We start from the raw sequence: 22586 nt of genomic DNA, 5'->3' as shown, positions 1-22586 counted from the left end.
GGCACATGGCCATTACACCAGTGATCCCAGCCTGTCATTTGAGATACAATGAACAGTTGGAATATTTAGTACGTTCCAGATGAAAACAAAGACTCAGCTGAGAACAGGTAATTCTCAAATTAAATAAACTCAAATTTAGCATCATCCTCCAGTAAAAGAACCAAGCTGGAGAAACTTGCTCTTTCACAAGCACTATGAAGGTGGGTCAGTCTTCAAATGTGAGCCAAATAAACATACACAGCCTTCAATTAATTTATTTTTAACACCATTATTCAAAAATAGTTTTACTGAATTAATTTAAGTCAATGTTGCCAGCACAACTGCCAGGAAAGTAGATCATCGTAACTATTAAAGCAGTTAAATGCAGCACATCAACAGCATTTGCACTGTTTATTTTTCAGCTAGTTCAGTAAGAAAGTGCTCTACTGTGATCCAGTGTTGAGGATGTTCTTAGTGGGAGTTTTTTTGTCATTCCTCTAAAATAACCTAGGACAAATGCATCGTGATTTCTAAGAAGTAATTTGTAAATTCTGTTAAGCACCATCACATTGTGGGAAGAGAACAACAGAATCTAAACATCCAAATCAGGTTTCCTGGAGAAACAACACAAGTTGAGTCTGCAGGACAAGGGACACATTAGGCAACAACCACTGGCTGTTTGAAAACGTTCTAAAGAAAATGTTTACTCCTCTGGAATCAAACTCAGCTTTAAGCACTGAGAACCCAGCAGTCATGGAGACCAGAAATATGAATTAATTGAAACATTATTAGTCATTTAAAAGAAACAACTTCATGAGCTGTTGAATCATAAGAGCACAATCTGTAGCTCAACAAACTCCTATGCTGCAGACTACCAAATGTTTTAAAAGAGCCCAGAGGAAACAGCAGTTTCCATTCATCTCTTTGTTGTCCCTAGGCATCTGCTGCAGGACAGAGAAAGGGACATCACACCAGGCTAGATGGATCTTGGGATCTGATGTATTATGATTCTGCTCACAGCAATCCACATCAAAAAATAATTTCACAAGGTACAAATACATTTCACATCAGAGTAATTAAAAACAAACAAGCAATTCTCTTAGACAATTGCAATAGTGGCCTCCTTCCCTTTTTCAGCTACAGGTAAACCAAGGCTAAAAACAATATGAGTGCAGGTAATTGTCTTGATTTAGCTGCAGTGCTACAATACATCAGCAAAGAATTATTAGCTCCCACACTTGTGTTCAAACCACTAGATGGTGCTTCTAAAATGAAGCAATTCAATATGCAAAACTCTGAATAATGCATGATGATTTATAAGTTGCCTTCCTCAGGATTGTTATCAATAACACTGATTAATGTAGTTAAATAGCTGCAGACTCTGATCAGAGAGGGGCAACAAGAATAATTACAAAGATAAGTGAGATCAAAGAGCTGATCATTAAAACAGTGACTTTTCAAAAACCCAGTAACAGCTGTTTTCTCAAGTAAGAAAAACTCCTCAATCTTCTGTCTTGGAAAGTCATTAGCTGCTAATATAAATATTACACTAAATAATAAATTTTGTTCACAGACTACTGTGCCCAAAGGTTTTGAATACTGTATGGCACCAGTCAAATGAAAGTAAGTTATAAATAGCATTTACCTGTTCTTTCACTCTTCACTGTAAGACATTTTTCCCAAGAATAAACTCACTCTAATTCTCTTCTGTGAACAGCAAACCTTTTAAGATTTGGAAATCATAGCTAAAGTAAGATGCCAGCTGCTTTCCATCTATCACTGGGAAATCATCCTTCCTTTTTTATTCACTCCCCCAAACTAGTATCAATAGTTGCTTGGCAATTCCAGCAGCTTTGTCCTTTTTCATTTCTGACCATTTCCATCCATCTAAATGCTGCTCAAAATAATTCTCTCTCCTCCTGCATCTCATTCTACTGACCCAATTTTAAAAATGCTTTTTGCATTATGTTAAGCACAGTTAACTGTGTACTTTTTTACTACCTTCCATTCTTCTAATGAACTTCTAGTCATATTTAAAATCCCTTTTTCTACTTACAGTCTTTTCCTACAAAAAATCCTGCAAACGTGTTTCTTCTCATACTATTAAAAAAAAACCACATCGGCTATTTCCTATTATATTTCCCATCTTTCACTTTTTGGAGTCAGCTCTGCCACTAAGCAACCCTGACAAGGTTGCTGAGAAATATTCTTTGTGAAGTTTTTGATGTTCAACATTCACCTAGGACTTTTTTTCTTCCTTTTTTTTAGCACATCTCCTTGTGCAAAGTAATACAGAACCTCATAGAGGTTATTTGGCTATTTCTGAGTCTTGCCACTGGCTCTCACTTTTCTACTTTAAGTGATTGCTCTAGATTCGCTAGGCATACTCTCTTCATCTTGCTTGCTCCAAGATACTCTTTTACCATCAATTAAGCCTTTTTTTTAATTAGCATACCTATCTACTGTTCTAAGTACTGTAACAACTATTAGTAGCAACAATTATTACTAACTATGGCTGACTTTCATAGAAATATAGCTAAGAAGAACCTTAAAAAAGGTAAGAAAAAGGCACTATGCACAGACATAGCAACAAGGCTTCTCCAAGTACACTTATCCCTAAATGCTATTTCTGCTCACAGAGCACCACTGGAGACACACGTAACAGGCAGCAAGAACCTCTTGAAGATGTATCTAGCTGCAGAAAGTCATTATCAGACGTAAGAAACCCATGAACAGTATTTCAGAACAAACACTCGGGAAGAAAGCAGCTACAATTCTCAGCCCCTCAAGCACTCCAGGGGCAGAAGATGCTCAGCCTCTGCAGGGTGTGAAAGGGCTGTGCTGAGCGCCCACTTGTAGCCAGGAGTGAACACTTAGTGACAAGTTGGGGCCATTTCCTTAAACCCACCTTCACATCCCCATGGGAGTTAGACAGCCTTTGATTTAAAACAGGCACTGAGGGCACTTTGGTCATTCTTAGAGGAGAGGGGTGTTAAAAACCACACCAAAAAAACCTCCAGACTTTATGTATATGTTGTTAGCATCCTTTAACTGGGGCCAGGCATTCACAAAGCAGTAGCTTCACTACCGACAACTACAAATTTGGACTGAATTACAGGAACATAAATTCTTTACCTTAACTACTAGAACTTAACATTTACTATGTGAAAGAAGTGAGGAGCAAAAAAATGCAGAGATATAAACACCAAATAAGCAATATTTTTGAAATAAAAATATGAAAAATAAACACACACTGAAGATGTTTCAGTCTGTTATGTTAAACAGAGTAAAAAACATATTCAAGTTGTGGTTAGGGACACTTTTTCCCCCCCATCATACACAAAGCAGCTATTTCAAAATATCAATAAACATGAGCTCAATTCAAAGCAGGTACCCCTGTGAGCTAGTTACCCACGCATTTTTCAAGCTAGTCTCCAGATTTAAGCAGCAGCATTCACAGATATTATTCTGAATCCTTTGGACATCAAATGCATTTGAACTCTCTGCAAAGCCAGCCCAGTTTTGTATTTTGGCTGGGCGCTCAGATCTGCCTGGGAGCAGGCTCTGACCGGACACCTGTGGAATGCTCCAGCAGGTACAAGATAAGAAATTCCCTGAAGTGGCAGGGAACATTTCTATTATAGCTGTGCACACAGACAAATATCTTGATTTAGACAGGGTCATTCTTTTGTCTCAGGAAAGTGGTGATGTCTGGGAAGCCTGCAGTGTCCTGAGGAGGTCAAACAGAGTAACTATTGCTCCACGACGTGCTGCAATTTGAGAACACCACTGCTTCAATTCACCCCTCTGCCAAAATGCTCAGAGGCAAACACCATCCTCTCTCCAAACACTTAAAAACGCATTGAATCCACAGTCCCCAAAAGCAAAACACATATTACAGACAACATTTTAAAAATTAAACAACAATCAATGTGGCACAGGAGGCTGGAAACAAAATCTTGTCTCTGCTCTGTCTCCAATACATCAGTTGAAAGTCTGCCTCCCAGCAGCTCCACAGATCACGTCACTGCTATTTATTTCATTCTCTGGTTACCTCCACCAGTGGCATTTGATCTGGTTTATTAGAATCTGGCAGATCAGCATACCTGAGGAACAGAGCTGGGCAGGAAGAGCACTGACTGAACAAGGATCTTGGGAAGTCGTGCTGCTCTCGTGACACGCTTGCAACATTAGTCAAGACTCTCCACTTCCTACACCCACATTTTCTCTGCCATTCCTGCTATGTTCAAACAGAGCAGCAGTTACCAAGTAAATATCCTTGCCTGGGTGCAGGTCCTGCATCTTGCAGTAACTGATGATTACCCCCAGACTTTGGTGATTCCACCTTGTTATGCACTCCGCTATTCCATTTCCTTGTCTCTACCATTTAAAAAGATTAAGCTGAATTAATTTACATGTTTTGGGGCCGTGATTTTTCAGGGATGAATTATGAAATAGTTCCCCCAGGATTAAGCTAAACCACATACTCAGGTTTCTGAGCAGGCTGTACTATGAATTTGCTGCACTCTTATGTCAACCCACTCCTCACCTACAAAAGTACCTCTGAATGGCCAATAAAGCTCTGGGCCAAACATCCAGTGGTATGAAAATCTGCTGCCATGCAGAAGTCCTATTACATGACAGCAGGACCTGGAATACTTCAGAAAAAAATATTCCCTATCACTGGGAGTAGCAAAACCCACCTGATAAAATGCACCTGGAGCCCATAGCACCTAACAGAGGGTTACAAGTAACGTCAGTCCTGAGATCTGAGAGCCCCCACCAGAATAAATACACAGCAAAGCCCTCTTCAAAATGCATTACATTCAAAACAGACCCTGGAACCCACTGATCTTTTGGGAAGGAATCCTTGCAAATTCCTTTAACTAGAAAAGCAAGCAATACAGCCAGGAAAGGTACAGTCTCCACATGTGAGATCCTCGGTCCCACCCTCTATAAAAGAAGTGCCATTCAAACCTCTGTGCATTTAATGACACCATCCACACCCACTCAACAGGCACACCAGGAAAAATGCCTTTTTCTGACGCTCTTGCAATTCGCCATTGTGAATACCAGAACAAAAATGGTGCTGTAAGCTACTGAAATTAAGAAAAGCTGCTGGCAAAGAAGGTACAAACACACAACAAAAAGCAGTGGTGCTGGTTCTAAACCAACAGCCATGGGTGCTCCTGATTTATGAGGCCCAGGGTCATGCAACAGGCGTGAAAAGTTCCTTCACCCGGAGAAGTCCCACAGAACTTTTAAGTATACATTGCTTGATACAGACCCTGAATGCCCAACACACACCTTACAACAAAGGGATAGTATACCAAAAAACAAGTTTTATCACAAAAAGATAAAATCTCCACTAGAAAGAAAAACAAGGTGAAGTCTAATGAGTTCTCTTTAAAAAAACAGTGGGAAAGCTATATTCACAATGATTTCCCCTGCATTTAAGATTACCAGTTTTTCTTTTTGATCATCAACTATTCTTCCCTAGTATAAAACACATAAAAATAAGAAAATTCAATGAAAGTTATCCATAACTTATTACTGTATTTTTGGTTACTAAATCTCTATATTATTTCCCTTGCAGTTATTAGCAACAATACCTGACAATTAAGTGCTCAGCAGTACTCAAGAGTTAGGACTACATGTAAAATCCCTAAAGCCAGCATAATATGAACTTTTATTTTGCAGCATCACCTCAGTTTTTTTATTATTTTTTCACTGCAACACACTGGCCATAATTCAGCCCAAATAACTGAGTACATGGAAGGTTTACAAACCGAGACCCAACACTGACAGTAAAGCATAGGAAAAAACGACTGACAGTGACCAACAGGAACCACAATTAAATCAAACACTTCAGAAAGTGAATAACTGTACTGACTGCTGTAATGCCTGGACAAGAAAAAGATGCCATAGATGTTCAAAACCAGTCATGTCCTTGATTTACGAGCCGAACATCACACGCCAGACAAGATCACCCTCCAGACAGTTGTTACTTAACTCGAGCCAGAAGATGATAATTTCACTGCAAAGCAAACTGCGATTCTTGGACTCCTTCCAAGAATTTCAAAGCGAGAAGGGCACAAAACACTCACCTACAGAGCACCTTCCAATAAATCCCCCAACTTACGAAGTTCCCAGGCGCACACGCACAGCGCTAATGGCACAACGGGAGCGCCCGCACAGCTCCGGGAGCGCTGCCCGGGCACGGCGGCAGCTCGGCGGAGCGGGGCAGAGCCCCGGGCGGGAGCAGCCCCGCGGCGGCCGCCCTGCTTTGTCATGCCCCGCCGCAGCGGGCGCCGCGCTCCGCGCTCCGAGCCGCTCCCGCTCCGCGCTCCGAGCCGCTCCCGCTCCGCGCTCCGAGCCGCTCCCGCTCCGCGCTCCGAGCGCGGCCCCGGCGCCGCGCAGCGCCCGCGGGCTCCGCTCGCCCCACACGGCGCCTCACGGCCGCGGAGCCGCCGGGAACCGCGTCCCGACTTGCGCCCGCGGGGTGACGGTGCCCGCGGGCAGCGGCGGCTCCTCGCAACTTGCCTTGGGTTTGTACAGCCACTTTCTGAACCTGTTCATCATCACCGCGGCCGCCGGCACCCCGCTGCCGCCGCCGCTGCCGCCGCGGGAGCTGCCGGCTCCCCGCCCGCGCCGCTCGCAGGACCGAGGCAGGCGAGCCGTGCCCCTCGCCGGGAGGCTCCGCCGGGTCGCGCTCTGCTCCCGCTGCGCCGCCTCGTCCCGCGGAGCGGCCGGCGGGCGCTCCCGTCAGCGCAGGGACCGTCCGGCGGCTCCGCGCCGCCCCGACCGCCCCCAAAACATTGCGCGGCCGGCGGCAGCGCCGCCCCACCGCGCATGCGCGACACCGCCCCCGCGCCCGCCCCTCCCCACCCCATCGGGTGGTGGCGCGGGGCGGGCCAGGGCAGTCGCCCCGCCCACCCGGCTGCTCATTTGCGTAACACGCGAAGGGGGCGGGGAGACCGCGTGCCGCGCAGGCCACGCCCCGGCGACCGCCTTGTTGCAGTGGCTGCCGGGAGTTGTATTTTTCGTGAATTGCAGGCTCTACCTGCGCCCGCCAGCGCTGCCCGTGCTCCGGCAACCGGCGCGTCACCGACCGCTGGCGGCCCGTGAGCGGAAACACCGCGGAGGTGTGGCACTGGCTCCTTGGCAACGGCGGCAAACAACCGCCGCCATCTTGTTTCCCCATTCGTGTAGTTCCGGGTCCCCGGCCGCGCCGTTTCGCAACACTGAGGCGCGCTCGCAGCGGGACTACAGCTCCCAGCAGCCCTCGCGCTCCCTGGCAACGGCGCTCCTGCGGCTGGAGGGAGCGCGGCGGGACACGGACGGCACGGGCCCGGCGGGAGCGCCGGGAGCGGGATGGGGAGCGCCGGGAACAGCCGGGAACAGGAGCGGCAGCGGCGGGGACAGCCGGCGGCGGGAGCGGCAGCGGCGGTGCAAGGCAGATGTGGCCGTACGTGACACCTCCGGACGGAGCCGGGTGCAATTCCCGATGCGTGCGAGTGGCGGGAGCCCCGGGCCGGCTCGTGGCTCCTTCGTCCCTTTATTTTCACACAACCACAGAACCACAGAATGGTTGGGGTAGGAAGGATCCGTGAGGCTCATCCGTGCCGTGGGCAGGGACCCCTTCACTGTCCCGGGCTGCTCCCGGCCTGGGGCACTGCTCGGGCGCCCTGTGCCAGGGCCTGCCCGCCTCACCGGGAACAATTCCTCCCTAACATCCCGTCTAAACCTGCCCTCCGTCAGCGTTCATGTTCATCAGGTGTTCATCATTTCCACTGTAACCACTGTGGACGGGGTTGCTGGGATTTGCTCCCTGAAATTTTGGGCAAGTAGCCAGCCTTGGCGTCCATTTGCTAACCCACCTCATAAACATAGCACAACTTATTTGCAGAAGGTTTTGTGCAATAACTATTTAATTTACAGGCTAGACTTAAGGAGGAAGCTTTTCACAGAAAGAGTGGTCAAACACTGGAATCATCTGCCCAGGGAGGTGGTGGAGTCACCATCCCTGGATGTGTTTAAAAAAAAGACTGGATGTGGCACTCGGTGCCATGATCTAGTTGAGGTGTTACAACATGGGTTGGACTCGATGATCTTAAAGGTCTCTTCCAACCTAGAAGTTCTGTGATTCTGTAATTGTGGAGTTCTGCAAGATAAGAGATAAAAAATACCATGTCATGTTAAGGAAAACAGTTGCAGTAGGTATGCAAAGCATTGAAACACATGAAAATTAAAATTAAGATCCTCAAAGTGGACATTTTCCATCTGATCTGTGTGAATTTTGCAGGGAGGCTTAGTTCAGCTCTTTTTAAGAAGGACAGCTTTCATTACAGGAAATGCAGTCACAGTCTTTCTAGGCCAGGAACGTGGCAGCAGATGTAAAACCTGAAAGAACCTTTCAGGTCATTGAAGCCATTTCCTACAATTGTGGCCACTCTTTTATCTTATGTAATTGCTTTCAAAATATCTCCAAGCTCCACTGTAAAATAAGGTTAAGTCAGGTTCTCACCTCCTTTAACTAAAATCTACAGCAGATAATGGAAGAAAATTTCTGCCATTTTATACACAGTACAAATTTATATCATTTTTATACATAATAATTGGAGTCATTTTCTAATCGATTGTGTGAAAATAAGGATGCATGTCATACCAAAAGCATTTTATTCCTGATGTGTATGTTTTAAAACACTGACAAGAATAATAGCAGCTTCTTTAATTAGAAGAGGGGTCCTTTCTGTTAAGAACCCCTGTATGTTCAGAGATCCAAAGGTATTACTACACATCTTCATTTTCACATTCTAGTTTTGGGGTTTAATGATTGTTATTTGGGGGGAGGCGTGCATATCAGAGCAGGAGAGCTCAAATTTCTTACTGGTATGCCAGAAGAAAAAGCATTTGTTACTGGCAGAGCTGTTGGAGCCTGAATTATGACTCAGTCTGAAGTACACAGGTATTTCTCACTCGCTTATCCAAAATCCCTTGTGAGTGCAAGAACCCTGGCAGGTTCTTACCTGAGAAACAAATTACTCTCAGAGGAGTGGAGTAACAGAGATTCCCTTGCACAGTGGTGCCTCTTTCTGTATTTGCCATCCCTTGTCATAATCCAACCCTGTTTTGCTGGGCTTTTTTTTTATTTGGACATTTTGTCTTGATCATAACAGGTACCTAAATAGATATATTGAACATAATCACAGACAAACTCTTTTTTTCATTTCTTTGAGATTAGTAATGAAAAGTGCTATTTAGGCAATTATTGAGTAAGACGGTGCTGAAAGGCAGAGTACAATACCACTGTGTCTGGAAATGTTATCACAGTATTTAAAAGCAAGAAATGAATTATGTTTACAACAGTGGGAATGAATCATCTGGATCAGGCATTCTTTTCTGACATCAAAATATGATGATATGTAAAATACAAGAATTATTTTCAAAATTACATTTTTATTTTCACCATGGAAAGTTACTTTTATTCTCATTTTTTCCCATTAATAAACCAGCTTAATGACTTTCAGGCCTGATAATTGCTGTCATTGGTCTTTCATACACAATGACATGTGTGTGTAGGAAAAAATGCATTATAGTTCTTGTCATCTGAACATTAAAATCGAGGTAAAAGGTCCTACACATTCTCAGACATATGGGTAAGGCTTCATTTGAGATAGCCAAAATCCAGTCATTTCACAAGCAAAGCATCAAACATAAATACTCCACTGCTGTGCCTTCGGAGGCCTTGGCAGTGGCCCAGACCCCTGAAATGCTGTGATCATGGCCCAGCCTGCTGACCAACAGTCACTGCTTCCTTATAATTCCTCTCTGTTCCTGTTCTTTTGTTGATTTGGAAAAACAGGCTGTTTACAGCAACATGTGATGAAATTTAAGACTAAAATTTTGCTTTCTGATGCATCTCACTGAGAAGAGCAGTGTGTTAAGTAGGACCTGTATGCACACAGGCAAAAATCCATGCTTTTTTCTATATTATCTTTAATTATATTTTGTCAATTAACTTGGTACAGTAACATTTATCCTTAAGATATTTTGAGATTTTTGCAATATGTAATTTTGTCTTCTATTTTCTCAACGTTTGTACTGTATTTTCATTTCTCCTGTCAGCTGTTCTGAGTAACTGTGATTTTGAAAGTTTGACCTAAATGTTCTCTTCCACATTACTGCAGTGTGACTTCTGTATGAGCCTATCACCATGCATTATGCCACAGCTGAAGGAGGCACAAAAAAATAATGATTTTCTGTATTTATAGGATTCTCCATGGTGAAGATGGTCAGCCACAGAGAACTTATTGCACTAATAGTGCAACAGCTTAACAAGTTTAACCCTGAGAATCAGAGTGTGGAGGATTTCTTGAATGAATCAGCTGTGTTGTTGCAGGTATATTAAGTTTTGTTTGATCTTACACAGTTTACTTTGTTACTGTGTGATTTTAAATGCAAAGGTATCTGTTTTCTACAATGTTGTTGTAATTTTCATTGATTTCCCTTACAGTGACATTTTTCGTTCATGAGTAAAGTCCAAATTTCTTATGGTTATCACCAGAAAACAAGGCAGTAAAGATCAGAGAGGCTGAAAAACTGCTTGGATAGCAACAAGAGGAAGGGGAAAAAAGAAAAAGCAACAACCTTCTAAAATTGATGAGATAGTCATAGGAAAACTTCTGTTCCACTTCTGACTAAGCTGTTTTGAAGATTCTTATTCTTTTCTTCCTTCCAAGCAGAAGTTTCTGACAGCACCACCCATTTGTATGTGCAAGTGCAGTTCAGAAGCTGAGTCACAGGATCAGGTATTCTTGCTTTGAGGACATAAGTGACCACCACAACAGTGGGATAGAAGGACAGTGACAATAAACCAGCCATCAGAATCTAATTTAACACTGCAAGTAACCAGACCATGTTTTTCCCATTTGTATCTGTTCTGGCTGAAGCAGTTCCCATCCCTTCCTGACCATAGTGTGTCACCTGTCCTCAGTGTCACCCTGACTTGTGCTGAGGCAGCTACTGGAGTGAATCAGCTTTAGCAAACCATAGAAGACAGCAATGTTGTTTAGGCTGCTATTGTCTGTGTGCCATTGTTGTCAAATGGCATTGTTGGAGCCCTGATTCCACACTGCCATGAGGCTCCAGTGCTCGTTTCCCCTTCTGACAGTAAGGTAGAAACCACTGCTATTCCAGTCAGATAGTTTTTTGCATTGATTTTGCATAAATACAAATGACTAAAAGAATATAAAACCGTGGAGGTGTGATAAGCTGGGGCTGAGCAGTGGCTGCACACCCATTCCTTGGGTGCTTGCCTTCTCCAACAGTTGCCACTCAGGCCCCTTCTTTCCTGCCCTCCAGCCTTGTAGTACTGGCATAATTCTTTGTGATTCATATTCTGAATTGCATCAGGGAACTGATCCAGTTTCAAAATAGTCATTTTTCACTGGGCAGAGAGCAGGTAAATTCAGTTACCACTGCTGCCAAAATAAATGCGTATAAAAATGAGTCTTCAGATAATTTTTCTTCTCAGCCCAGGAAAAGTGGTACAAAGACAAAACTCCAGTAACTCTAATAGAGAAATATGAATATAAAGTTTCATAATAAACCCTTTCAGAAGGGGAAGGACAAGGAGGATAGCTGAGGCCAAAGTAGGGCCACAATCTTTCTCTGGGCTAGTTTTTGGACACCTGCTACACAGGATTTATCAAAGGAAGTAAAAAGTAAGGTCTGTGTTTATAGAAAATTCAGCTTTGTTTTAGTATCAAATTCATCATGAAAAATTTCTTACTTATTTCTTTACTGTTTCTTAAAAAGCATATGATTCTAAAAATATTGTAGCATTTTTGTACATGATTCCCAGGCTTGGTAACTTAACTATTTAGCCAATATTAACTAATCCATGCAGAAACTTCCTTCAGTTTGTATCTTGATTAACAGCCTGGCTCTAAATCACAGACTAGATTCATACCTGTTTGTGTCATGCCAGCAGCATAACAAATAGCAAAGCTCAGGTTGTCTCCTGATCAGAAAAGAAATCAGGAGAGTCAGATTCCAAGAGACCAAATCTAAGTAATTACAAGACACAGCTCCATATTTATTTATTTGCTGACTTATGTGTGCAGTATATCACAGTTGACTTCTCTACAATCTTCTGTTCTTTTATTTTAATAGTTTTCCATCCCCCTACAGTGCATTCAGATGTTAACACTGGAGGTTTCATTCATGATGTATATCTTTATTGGTTTAGAGTCTTTGTGTCCTTCTAATGAGGGATCTGAGGTGTCTTGTTTAGTTCTTTGACAACTTTTTGATGGCCTCCATAAAATATCCTCCTTAGCCTGTTGTTCATCTGGCTGGGGATGTTCCTGGTGAAACCAACAATTTTGGGCTAGATTATTTCCCTCACAATAAAAACAGAGTACACACAAGTCATTCCAGAACATGTTCAAGGGAGTTCAGCACCCCACTGGCAGGGCTGCAGTGATGCCAGTCTTGTCAAGTGCCAGATCCTCAAAATAAGAACCTCTGACAGCCACACATTGTCACCTGAACGGCCAGGAGCCAAGGGCATTGTGCAGAGCAAAACTTCTGTCAGAATAAAGTAGATTTAAGAGTAATATAAGTATATGTAGGAACTGATTGAAATGAAACAAAATTACTCCTTTGGAAATCTAACAAAGGAAATTAAGGGATGGGCATCCTTGGCTGATCAGAAATGGGAAAGACATCAGTAAAGAGTAAGAAATGAAATGCAGAATGGAACTGAGTTGTGAAGCATCTTGACAGGCAGCTTTAGTTTTATGTGCTAGCATCAACTGTGAGATGGTAGGTGGAGTAAGTGGGTCAAATCACTGGACTAGCAGGATGAACTTCACAGTAGCATTCCAGATGGTTGGTTTACTAAGATTGGGTTGGTTAAACCCACAACAGAGACACTTATTTCAATAAAATAGAAAATTCTGAGACACTACCTTAGAATTTTAGCTAGGAAGTGATAGGAAAATACTATTTGAAATATACTGTTCAAAAAGAGTGAAGAAGATGTGCACATAAACTGGTGATGATATCCTGGGGAGTAATCTGCATGAAAAATGACCTCTGGAGTTATGGGTTTGACTGACAGGGTGGCAATAGAACCAATAACTGAGGAAAGAAGGAGCATGAGTGTGCTGAAGCTTTGTCTTTGCACTGTTGAAATTAAACTGACAACAACCAGAAGAAAATGTCACAGAGTGAGGTCAGCATCCTAGGCTGAAGTTTAGGGTTCTTATTTGTGTACATGATAAATGGGAATATGTTATGAAAGGAAGTTGGATGCAGTGCTGCAGGAGGGAGTCTGGAAGGCACAATCTGTCTTGATCCAAATATCCTTGTCAACAATTTACCAACTGCAGGAGACCATTCTTGTGGGAATCCTTGCAAATTAAAGCCATAAAAATAGCTGGTGAACTGAGGCACAGGAAAAAAGTGAAAGTGGGCAAACAATTGTATTTTAAAATGAAGGACTTTACAATATGAATGTATAAAAATAAGAAAGAGGCAAGAAATAAATTGGGTTGAAGCCATCAGGTTGAAAATATACTTGCTTTGCAAATGACTGTAAGAAGGAATTAATAGATTTTCATATTGTATCTTTTGCTAAGTATACAATCAGTCATTTTTGAGTATTCTGATCAAAATCCAACAGGTTTCTTTTGGTTTCACTCTGCTGCTGCAAAGCTGACAACAGTTCGAAGCATAGTCAATCTTCAGCAAATTTTATTTTTAATTTCTAGATGCACATAAGGTTGCATAAATAATTAAAATAAAAGTCAAAATATAGCATATTTTGGTCTTTCATAAAAGCTGTGTAGAAATGTTAATATTTTGACAGTGCACAATGGCTGCACTGTAGAGTTTTGGAATACTCTGCTAATAACTATTGAGTGGATGGCAGAGAAGGATAAACTGAGTTCTGTTCTATGCTCTGTCATTTTTCTATCCCTGTCCTTTCTCTTACCCTCAAGTTTACTTGCCCAGGTCTCTTTATTTAAGCTGTTCCAGTTCCATCTCTTCAAGTGGTTGGTTCCAGTCTATTGTTCTGTGCTGCAAGTCCTGCTCACCTCTTTGGTATTGTTCTGCTCACCTCAGAGTCCTTGCCCATTCAGTTCCAATCTCTACTGTACCTCAATCAAATGAGAATTCTCTCTCTTTTCAAAGAGGCAAATGCCACAGAGAAGACAGGTGAGACAGGCTCTCTTCTCTCAGTTTGAGCTCCCACACTGAGCCAGCAAGGCTTGTCCCAGGCTCACCCTGTATTGTAGTGGAAGTTCTGCTAGCCCAGGACTGGGCATGGTAGGGGCACACAGAATCTTCAGGGGAGTTCACTGCTACAGTTTAAATTCACATAAAACACATGCAACTGGCTATTTTTCACTTGGCAAAATGTGCATGGATTTTTATAAGAAAACCAAAAGGCCAAAATTTGTAAGGCACTGCTGACCCCTGTGTGCCACTTTGAAAATACATTCCCAGCTGTCTCCCTGCATTTGGTTTGAAACTACTCAATATTTCCCAATAGTTAGGTAAAAACTTGAAAAAATGACAACTTCCTGTCAAAAATCAGTTACATGTGTGAGGCCATGTGAGCTGCTCTCAACTTGTTCCTCTCAAATAACATGGGAGGTTATCCATTAACTTCAGCAGAAGCAGAATCAACCTCTTGATCATTTTAACTTCTTAATGCATCTTTATAATTTTATTCAAATGCCTATTCCACCTGAACATATTCTTTCAGTGTAGGAAATCTTATTTCAAGCTTTGGGACAGAATCCCTTTGGCAAACATTTGGCTGTACACTCTGCTTCTGAGTATATTCCAGAGGGGCTGCCCAAAGGTAGCAGCACTACCCTGTACATACATTGGTGTACATGAGAAAAGCAGTTTATTTGTAGGAAATGATGGCATTAGATTCTGCTCTCCAGAGGTTTTTTCCTGGCTGTATGTGGGATTTAGCTTTACACAGCTCATTTACAGCAGCAGTGGCTGCACACCTAATCCCTGTGTGCTGCTGGAAAAAAGCACCCATCTTTCCCTACATTTTTGTAATTGAGGTAGATCAAGAAGATACCACATCAAATAACCATGGGGATACATTTTTCACTCCTTGCACTATGCAGCCACTCAGTGTTTCAATATACAAACAGGAAATCAGAAAATTAATGCCAAAAAAAAAAAGAAAGTGAGATTAAAGAAAGGTAAACTATTACTGGGACAATAGTTCACGTGTGTCTGAACCACTGCATGTATAAAGATAGAATGTTCTTTTGGTGTGATGGAAATGCATAAACAAATTGCTGAGTGCCAGGGAGCTGTCAGTGTTTAAAACCAAGGTGTCAAGAGAGAACATGACCTCTACCAGGCCACTCAGGAAGCAAGAAAGACACATCAAAACCTCAGTTCCTATCTTCCAACTCCTAGTTCAGGCTTCTGTATAAAAGTGGAGTTAGGAAAACTCACTGATTATTAGACTTTTGTTTTAGAAAAAAAGAGATAAAATGTGGAAGGATTTTAAATTATTGAATAATGGGAGATTAGAAGGTTATGATCAAAATCAGTCTAGAGGTGTTAAACTCCCTTTATTTTATTTCTGCTACATGTAAACTTTACATCATAAAAGGAATTTCTGTTTATTGTTCTCAGTGAGTGATCAGACTTTATGTTCTTCCAGGAACTTTGAGTTGTAATTTAGTTATTTACAGTCTTCATGTTTATTGTACTGTAATTTACAATCTTTATTACATAATATTGGACTCATTTTTCACTGCAAATATTTTCAATAAAACCACAGATTCATTAGCAGTATGATGGATGATTCCTAATTGCAACAAACAAACCCTCACTTTCAATCACAAAGAATCATTCCTTCAAATCTCCTAAAAACAAATAAGTCCAGTTAAATGTTTTTGCTTCAATATTGTGACCTTGTTGCTATTAAAACAGAATTCAATTTGAATTATCCTGAATAACACATGAACTTAAAATAATTCCTTAGTCTGTCTCAGATCTTTAAATTATTATATATTCACATTCAAATTTACACCCTGTTCCTGTTGTTCTTCATTTGAATGGCCAGATTACTTCTCCTTGTTTATCTTCCTAAATGCTTTTTAATGCTTCTTTTTATCAGACTGATGCTGTCCAGATAATATTTTCATTCCTGTGTATTAAACTCCCTTCTTTTTATTAAGCATTCTTCACTTAAATCTATCAAAAATGATCCATATCCAAAGGAGATCTTTCATCCAGTGCCTGTTGTACAAAAGGCTGTCATTTCATCAGACCTTTTATAAGAATGGACTGCATCTGTTCATTTTGAAAAAAGATTAAATTTTGTACCTAAGTGAAGTGTCCCAGGTATTGTTCTTCCTTGTGACTGTCAGAATCAAGCTTTGGCTGTGATAACAAGAGACAGATTTTAACACAGGAGTTACCATGCAGTGTCTGTGCCTTTCTCTATGCACATACCTCATTTTCAGTGGAATTATCTGCCTCAATCAGAGCTGCAGGATCAGACCCATCATATTGACTTTCCTACATACATCCCAGCTACACAAGAGCTTATTTCTGTGAAACCAGAATGCCACCCCAAATTCACTGTTCTGCTCCTTTATCCCTCTCATGCTGATAGCAAGATATGTTTATGAGCTTCCCATTTCACAAGAACATGGTGTGATTTGGCACAACTCTTCAGAGTTCTCGTTTGTGCTGGTTCAGCTGTGTCTCACACATGCCCACTCAACTGATTTTACTCAACTGGGAGTAAAATCCTCAAATGTCAAAAGTCATCGGTTTAGACATGAAAACAATGTAATGCAAGACTGATAGATTTGGTGCAATAAAAATCCTACTAAATTATAGAAGTCTAATTTGTATTTTTTAGTTACTGACATAAAGGCAGATTAGGATCTTTCTAAGGAAATGATGGAATTTCAGTTTTCTGCAGTGTTCTGGGGTTTAATATTAAGTACAAGGGAAAATAATGTTCCCTGTATCTCCTAATACAGCACTGGTCAGCACTGTCTGCTCTAGATGAAAAATACTGGCTTGTGACTGCAACATAGATGGTGAATAGTAGAAGCAGGATATTTTCCTACTTATGTGCAAAGATCCCAGGGGTTTTTCCCACTGACTTGAGAGAGAAAGAATACTGGGTTCTGGTGACTGATTCAAACCCTGGTGACGTCAGTAGGAATATTTTCTTTCATTTTTACAGCATTTTGATTAGACCCTTGGAGAGGACTAGCACTGATAACTGAAGCACTCTAAACTAATCAGGCTGTATCTGCAAAATGTGCACGTTCTTCCTAGAAGACAAGTTCACTACATACTATTGCACAGTTCTCTCAGGAGGTGAAAGCTATTTTATCTTTTCATCAAATATTATCTTCTTTCTAAAATGTTTGTTTCACCTAAATTATATCCTTAGCCTGAGAAGTCTCAAACAGAGCATGGCTGGTATTTCTTTCCTTTTCTCACTCCAGAGAGAAGAGCTTTTCTTTCCTTTTCTGATCTCTCTGGCACCTTCAAACAGGTCCCAGCCTTATTATGATACACCCATGGTGAAAAATCTTCCCTTTTGCAGATATTTCTCCATTTAATTCCTGCTATTTCTTGTATTAACCCATGCTGAAAGTTGTTTTTGTTCAAAGCCCTTCTTACCCAGTCTCTTCTCTCCTTGAGGAAACTTGACTGATTCCCAGCTACAGCTGTGTGTCAGAGAGCAGGAAAAATACATCCATGGAAGCAGGCTACAGGTATTAGGGTTTTCCCAACAGGGGAAGGTAACACCAATCAATCAGCACATAATTAGACAAGAATCACATTCTTTCACCAGGACCATTCAGGATAAATTCAGACAGAATCAGGGTTTTTTTTACAACTTAAACACTTAGAAAAAGCTGGATTTTGATGCCATAGAGAGAATACTATCAGATATTTGTATCTGTTCAAGATCTGTTTTGTTTTCTGATATTTTTAATATTCAATGAACAGAAGATGATCACTGCATGTGTTACTTTTACCTGTAAATTATCTGGCCTTCCTTATGCTGAAGGGCTCAGACATACTTGCAAACTTAGCTAACTGTTAATTGTTTCAGAAAAATATGTGATTAAAATGTACTTAAAAAGGTAAAAAGTTGTTCTGACAGAATAAATGCTCACAAATTAGTGTTTATTAATTCTTGTTGGCACCAATGACTTAGTGTGTTGCTTGGGGCAAATCTCTTACCTGCTCCATGCCATAGTTCCTGCATGTACAAAAATTATATTAGCCAAAAGCAATCTCATTAAATACAATTAATGCTAGTAAAGTGTTTTGAAAACCTCACACAAAAGGTGCTATAAACATACAATCTGTCATACTGTACCATTACAGGATCACTTGATGCTCTCTGAAATAGATCCCACTGACACAAAGCACAGCACAAAGCCCCACAGAAAGAATGCATTTAGGAATTAGTGCTAGAAATTACCCTACCCAACACATTACTCTCCCAAAGCCATTATTATTTCAGATATACAGATAAACTGTAAATGTCCTTGATGGAATTTGTAGAGGACACAATGCACTTTCTACTGAGAGTATCCTAACTGGTTTACAGCAGTGGCTCAGGTTTTGAGTCACTAGATTATCTGCAGGGCTTAACCAACAATTGGCTCACCTTTGGGATTTCCTGTCCAAGCACTCCTCCTGCCCAGTCTTGTTTAGGTGAGTAGTGATGAGATCACTTCCTGAGGTGACACAGCTGCAGCCTGCTCAACTTGTCTTGATTTTTACATGTAGAAACAGAACATTTGGTACTTTTTGTGCTGAAAGCTGATTCAGCTGATTATGTTTCATGACAAGACATTTTGTCCTGTGGTCCTCTGGATTGCCAGCCAGTGCTGATGTTGTGGGGCACAGCTGTCCCCAGGCTGCTCTTCCTGTCACCCTGTTGCTTGTCTCAAGGCCATGTAGTGGCTATGTACATTCTTGCTCAAGGTGCAAACAAGAGCAAGAACTTCTGTGTTCATCCTAACACTTCTGAGTGAGTTGTTAACTCAGAGTAATAGAGTAAATGTAGACACACAGGTGCATTTTTATGCTGTAGTCTCCACTGGATAGGAGATTATTTGGGCACAAGTGGTGTCCTGTTGTTACCTGTTTGGCTACTTTTGGCCTCCTCTGCAAAGTACATTTGAAAAGCACAGGTTTGGCATAGCACTTCATATCAAATTACACAGAGCATGAATGCAGAGATTCTGATCTAATAAAGATCTTGAAAACAACTGAAATTTTAGCTTTCTAGCAGAGACAGTTGAGAGAGTTTCTGTTGGGCTTGTTTCCAACAGGCTTGACCAGTTTTATGATGTTTATTAACAGAGCTACTATTCTCTGTAGTTTCTTCATAAATAACACCACTTGCTCAAGGGAGCAATTGTTTTAGATTCAAAATGTCACAATCCTGCTTTCACTGGAACTACATCCTCTCTGACTTTGCTATTCAGTTATTTAGGTTTGCTTTTACCTTATTTAGTAAATTCTTAGAGATCTCATATCAAATATTCTTAGAGATCTCATATCAAATTATATATCTATATCTATCTATATATATATATATAAAATATGTATTTCATATACATATATATATGTATTTCATCATTTAGTGGGGGCTTAGATTTTTGGGTTTTCTTTGTTAGTTTCATAAAGAACTTAAATAAAACTTCATCCATAAAAGGTGTATTTGGAATGAACTGTGTCTCACAAGAATCCCCCCTGCTTAGCAAGATGGAGTACATACTTTCCATTTATTTTTTCTTTTTTTCTTTTTTTTTTTTTTGTATATTTAAGATTTTTTCAATCTTTCCTCATTTTTCCTGGTTACAATGCACAAATTAAAAGGAATGAAGTTGGGGTTTTGAACAGGAGTAGTGAAAAAAAATTACGCTTGCTCTGAATGACAACCTGATAAAATACACTGAATTCTTCTGCATAATTCTTTACATTTAAATAGTAGAATGGTAATTTTAAAGGTTTGCCTTATATTTGCTTGATCTCAAAGCTCTGTATAGTGTCACTCATCAGAAAACTCACAGAGTTCCATCCAACAGCCTCTAATAACATCCACAAACTAGAAATGAATCACGTTAGGGAAATAAAGCAATCAAGAGGGCAGCAGACAACCTACCAGGCAAGGTGAATATCTCATCTGATGCATTATTGCAGTTCCATTGTTCCCACACCTCTGAGCTCTGGGAGACATCATGCATCAAACGTGGACTACACATTCTCAGAAGATGCACTCAGCCTTTTTTCTTGGCTTCTTGTCTAACCTCCTTAAATCAAAGGATCATTATTGTTTGTCATTTTGTCATAGCTCAGCTGGCTGTTTTCAATTCATGTAACAACAAACTGGTCTGGGCCTCAGATTTTATTGCAATGTTTAAAGATTGTTCATCCTAGAAGTTTATCTCATATAGTAGCAGATATTGCATAGCTATTTATTGTGATTGAAACTCTATGTAAAGTTGAGGAGCATTCAGACTTTTTAAAGGGTTTATGGGGTAGGATCCAGAAGGAAGGGACCATCCCACTCTCCTGTTCTCTTGGGATACTGCATGAACATTACAAGTGACCAGGAGCATTAGCTGGATAAGAAACAGTCTGCATTAAAAAGAATCCTGGTACTCACTGGTTTAGCTTAAATCAGTCTTGTTCTCCAAAGTTGAGTTTCAGTAGCAGCTAAGAGTCTTTTTCCATAATCTCTGTCTGGCTTCTCCCCTCAGTTAAGTCTCCCTAAGTAGCACAGACTTCACCCACAAAGAAGAGGTTTCCTGAGGGAAAACAAAATCTTACTGAAACTTTCTCATACCGTTGACTAAGTTAATCACAGCTCATAGCTCAGAGAATTCAGATTTTCTTTGCATCAACTGCTGACATTCACAATGAAGGTCATTTAACTCAATGCTTATGTCAGCAGGTAAAATGAACACTTAACATTGGAGAAAGTTACATTTTACTTAACAAGGGCCATTAGTTTGCTAGGACTGCCCTTATTTGATATCATTAGAAGGGCAGCAGCCCTACCTAAGGCACTGCTGTTCATTGTTCATGTTTTCCATTTACTTCAAAATAATTGTACTTTTTGCACACAAAAATTATTTTCTTTCCAGAATACATTAATCATTATTAAATTTGTATCTCTATAGACTCTTAATGCGGCAGAAGAAAAATTTGTATTGGATACACTAGCAGGATGCACAGAATATAAATCCATATTGGATGTGGTGGTCAATGCCTTTTATGTTCAGGATGGGAGATACTGCCTCATTTCTGAACGTAATCTCTACATAGGTAAGTTGTCTTTACAATACCAAATGTGTTTACCACAAAACTTCAAAAAATATAATTTTACTAGTGTAGGTGTTGGTATTAGATTACATTGGAAGCACTGTCATTGTGTCTAGTGCAGTGTGATGTACAGGACCTTTTCTAATGTCCCAATGAATGTGAAGTCCAAAATCTGAAATTGCTATTTAGTCTGAAATATTTCAGGTGTTAACTGAAATTTTACCTAAGAAGAGTAAGATGCAGTTGGAAAATAGCATCAGTGGCTGGAAGAAGCATCTTGGAAGTTTAACCATCCCTTTAAAAAATGTTCTTCGGTGATTTCCCTTTTATTCTCTTCTATGCAACCCAGTACCTCTGCCATTCAGATACAAAAATGTGTAACAAAGCTCTGTGTGCTGAGGAACACAGCACACCTCACAGTTTCAGACACAATTGTCTCTATCCACATGAGGGTTTCTTCATTACTGACTATCACAATGCCATAAGTAACTTAAGATACTACCATCCATCTCCAGGAGGGAGGTCAGTTATTTTCATTTTATTAGTTACTTGGTTAGAATCAGTTCTGATACAACTGTATCTGATAGTATCTACCCAGTTAATTAGGGTAATTACTACTCCCAAATTTATTCTGAGTATTGAGAAGTACATGAAAACTTAATTTTAAAAATATTTTCTGCTATTTATTTAATACATACATGCTGAGGTTGATCTATCAAGTCCCCAAATAAGTTTGAATGACAAATACCTCTGCCAATGGTTCTCTAAGTGAGATAAGTTCTGAATCTTTGTGGGTATATTTAAAAGTCAATTTAATTCAAAGTGGTTGAAAAATACAAAGAAATGTATCTAATATAAATATATCTACATTTTATCTTTTAAAAGCTAGTACATTTTTATTACAATTCTGGTCGCTTCTGTCACAACCTGGAAAAGTACAGAAATCTAAATCAACAACAAACAAAAGGGAGCCTGAACTGTCAAGGATGAAATTATTAGTGTATCGAGTTTATTCTGAATGGTAATGCTTCATTGTCTCCATTTCTCCAGAGCCATGTTTTTCATTGTCTGGGGCACATAAATTATACCTTTAAGCTGAGTGATGCTATAATTGGATTGTCAGGACTGGTCCACTCAAAAGCTTCCATTAATCATAGGCAGAGGGTAGGAACAGAATATTTTCCTTTATCAACAAGTTGAGAGTCTAAGGTCATTGGCTTACATTTTTT

General features: G+C 40.6%; 2 protein-coding genes and 1 long non-coding RNA gene across 11 annotated transcripts in view; 1 reads left to right on the top strand and 2 right to left on the bottom strand.

Annotated features, from left to right (window-relative positions):
* Positions 1-7109, bottom strand: part of ZFYVE28 (zinc finger FYVE-type containing 28) — a 145353-nt gene extending 138244 nt beyond the window's left edge. For 2 of the 5 annotated variants that reach the window (XM_064418876.1, XM_064418878.1), the window contains exon 1: positions 6523-6819. In XM_064418876.1, the coding sequence (XP_064274946.1) occupies positions 6523-6561 (39 nt within the window). In that variant the 5' untranslated portion in view covers positions 6562-6819. Of the gene's footprint in view, positions 1-6522; positions 6820-7042 lie in introns of those variants that run through there. The other 3 variants (XM_064418874.1, XM_064418877.1, XM_064418879.1) reach the window with 2 other exon arrangements.
* Positions 7110-7291: 182 nt separating this feature from the next.
* CFAP99 (cilia and flagella associated protein 99) overlaps positions 7292-22586 on the top strand; it is a 52154-nt gene continuing 36859 nt past the window's right edge. For 2 of the 3 annotated variants that reach the window (XM_064418861.1, XM_064418863.1), the window contains exons 1-3: positions 7552-7822; positions 10254-10381; positions 21216-21360. In XM_064418861.1, coding sequence (XP_064274931.1) covers positions 7567-7822; positions 10254-10381; positions 21216-21360 — 529 coding nt within the window. In that variant the 5' untranslated portion in view covers positions 7552-7566. Of the gene's footprint in view, positions 7448-7551; positions 7823-10253; positions 10382-21215; positions 21361-22586 lie in introns of those variants that run through there. The other variant, XM_064418862.1, reaches the window with a different exon arrangement.
* The window catches only part of LOC135299594 (uncharacterized), a 50860-nt gene continuing 36043 nt past the window's right edge, over positions 7770-22586 (bottom strand). For 2 of the 3 annotated variants that reach the window (XR_010361557.1, XR_010361559.1), the window contains 4 exons: positions 20699-20840; positions 20195-20342; positions 9009-19191; positions 7770-8143 (listed from right to left, as the gene is read on the bottom strand). This is a non-coding gene — a long non-coding RNA (uncharacterized LOC135299594). The remainder of the gene's footprint in view (positions 8144-9008; positions 19192-20194; positions 20343-20698; positions 20841-22586) is intronic. The other variant, XR_010361558.1, reaches the window with a different exon arrangement.

Source organism: Passer domesticus, chromosome 4, assembly GCF_036417665.1.
Source record: "Passer domesticus isolate bPasDom1 chromosome 4, bPasDom1.hap1, whole genome shotgun sequence".
Lineage (NCBI taxonomy): Eukaryota > Metazoa > Chordata > Aves > Passeriformes > Passeridae > Passer > Passer domesticus.
Note: the sequence above shows the minus strand (reverse complement) of the source record. Positions and strands in the feature narration are given on the sequence as shown.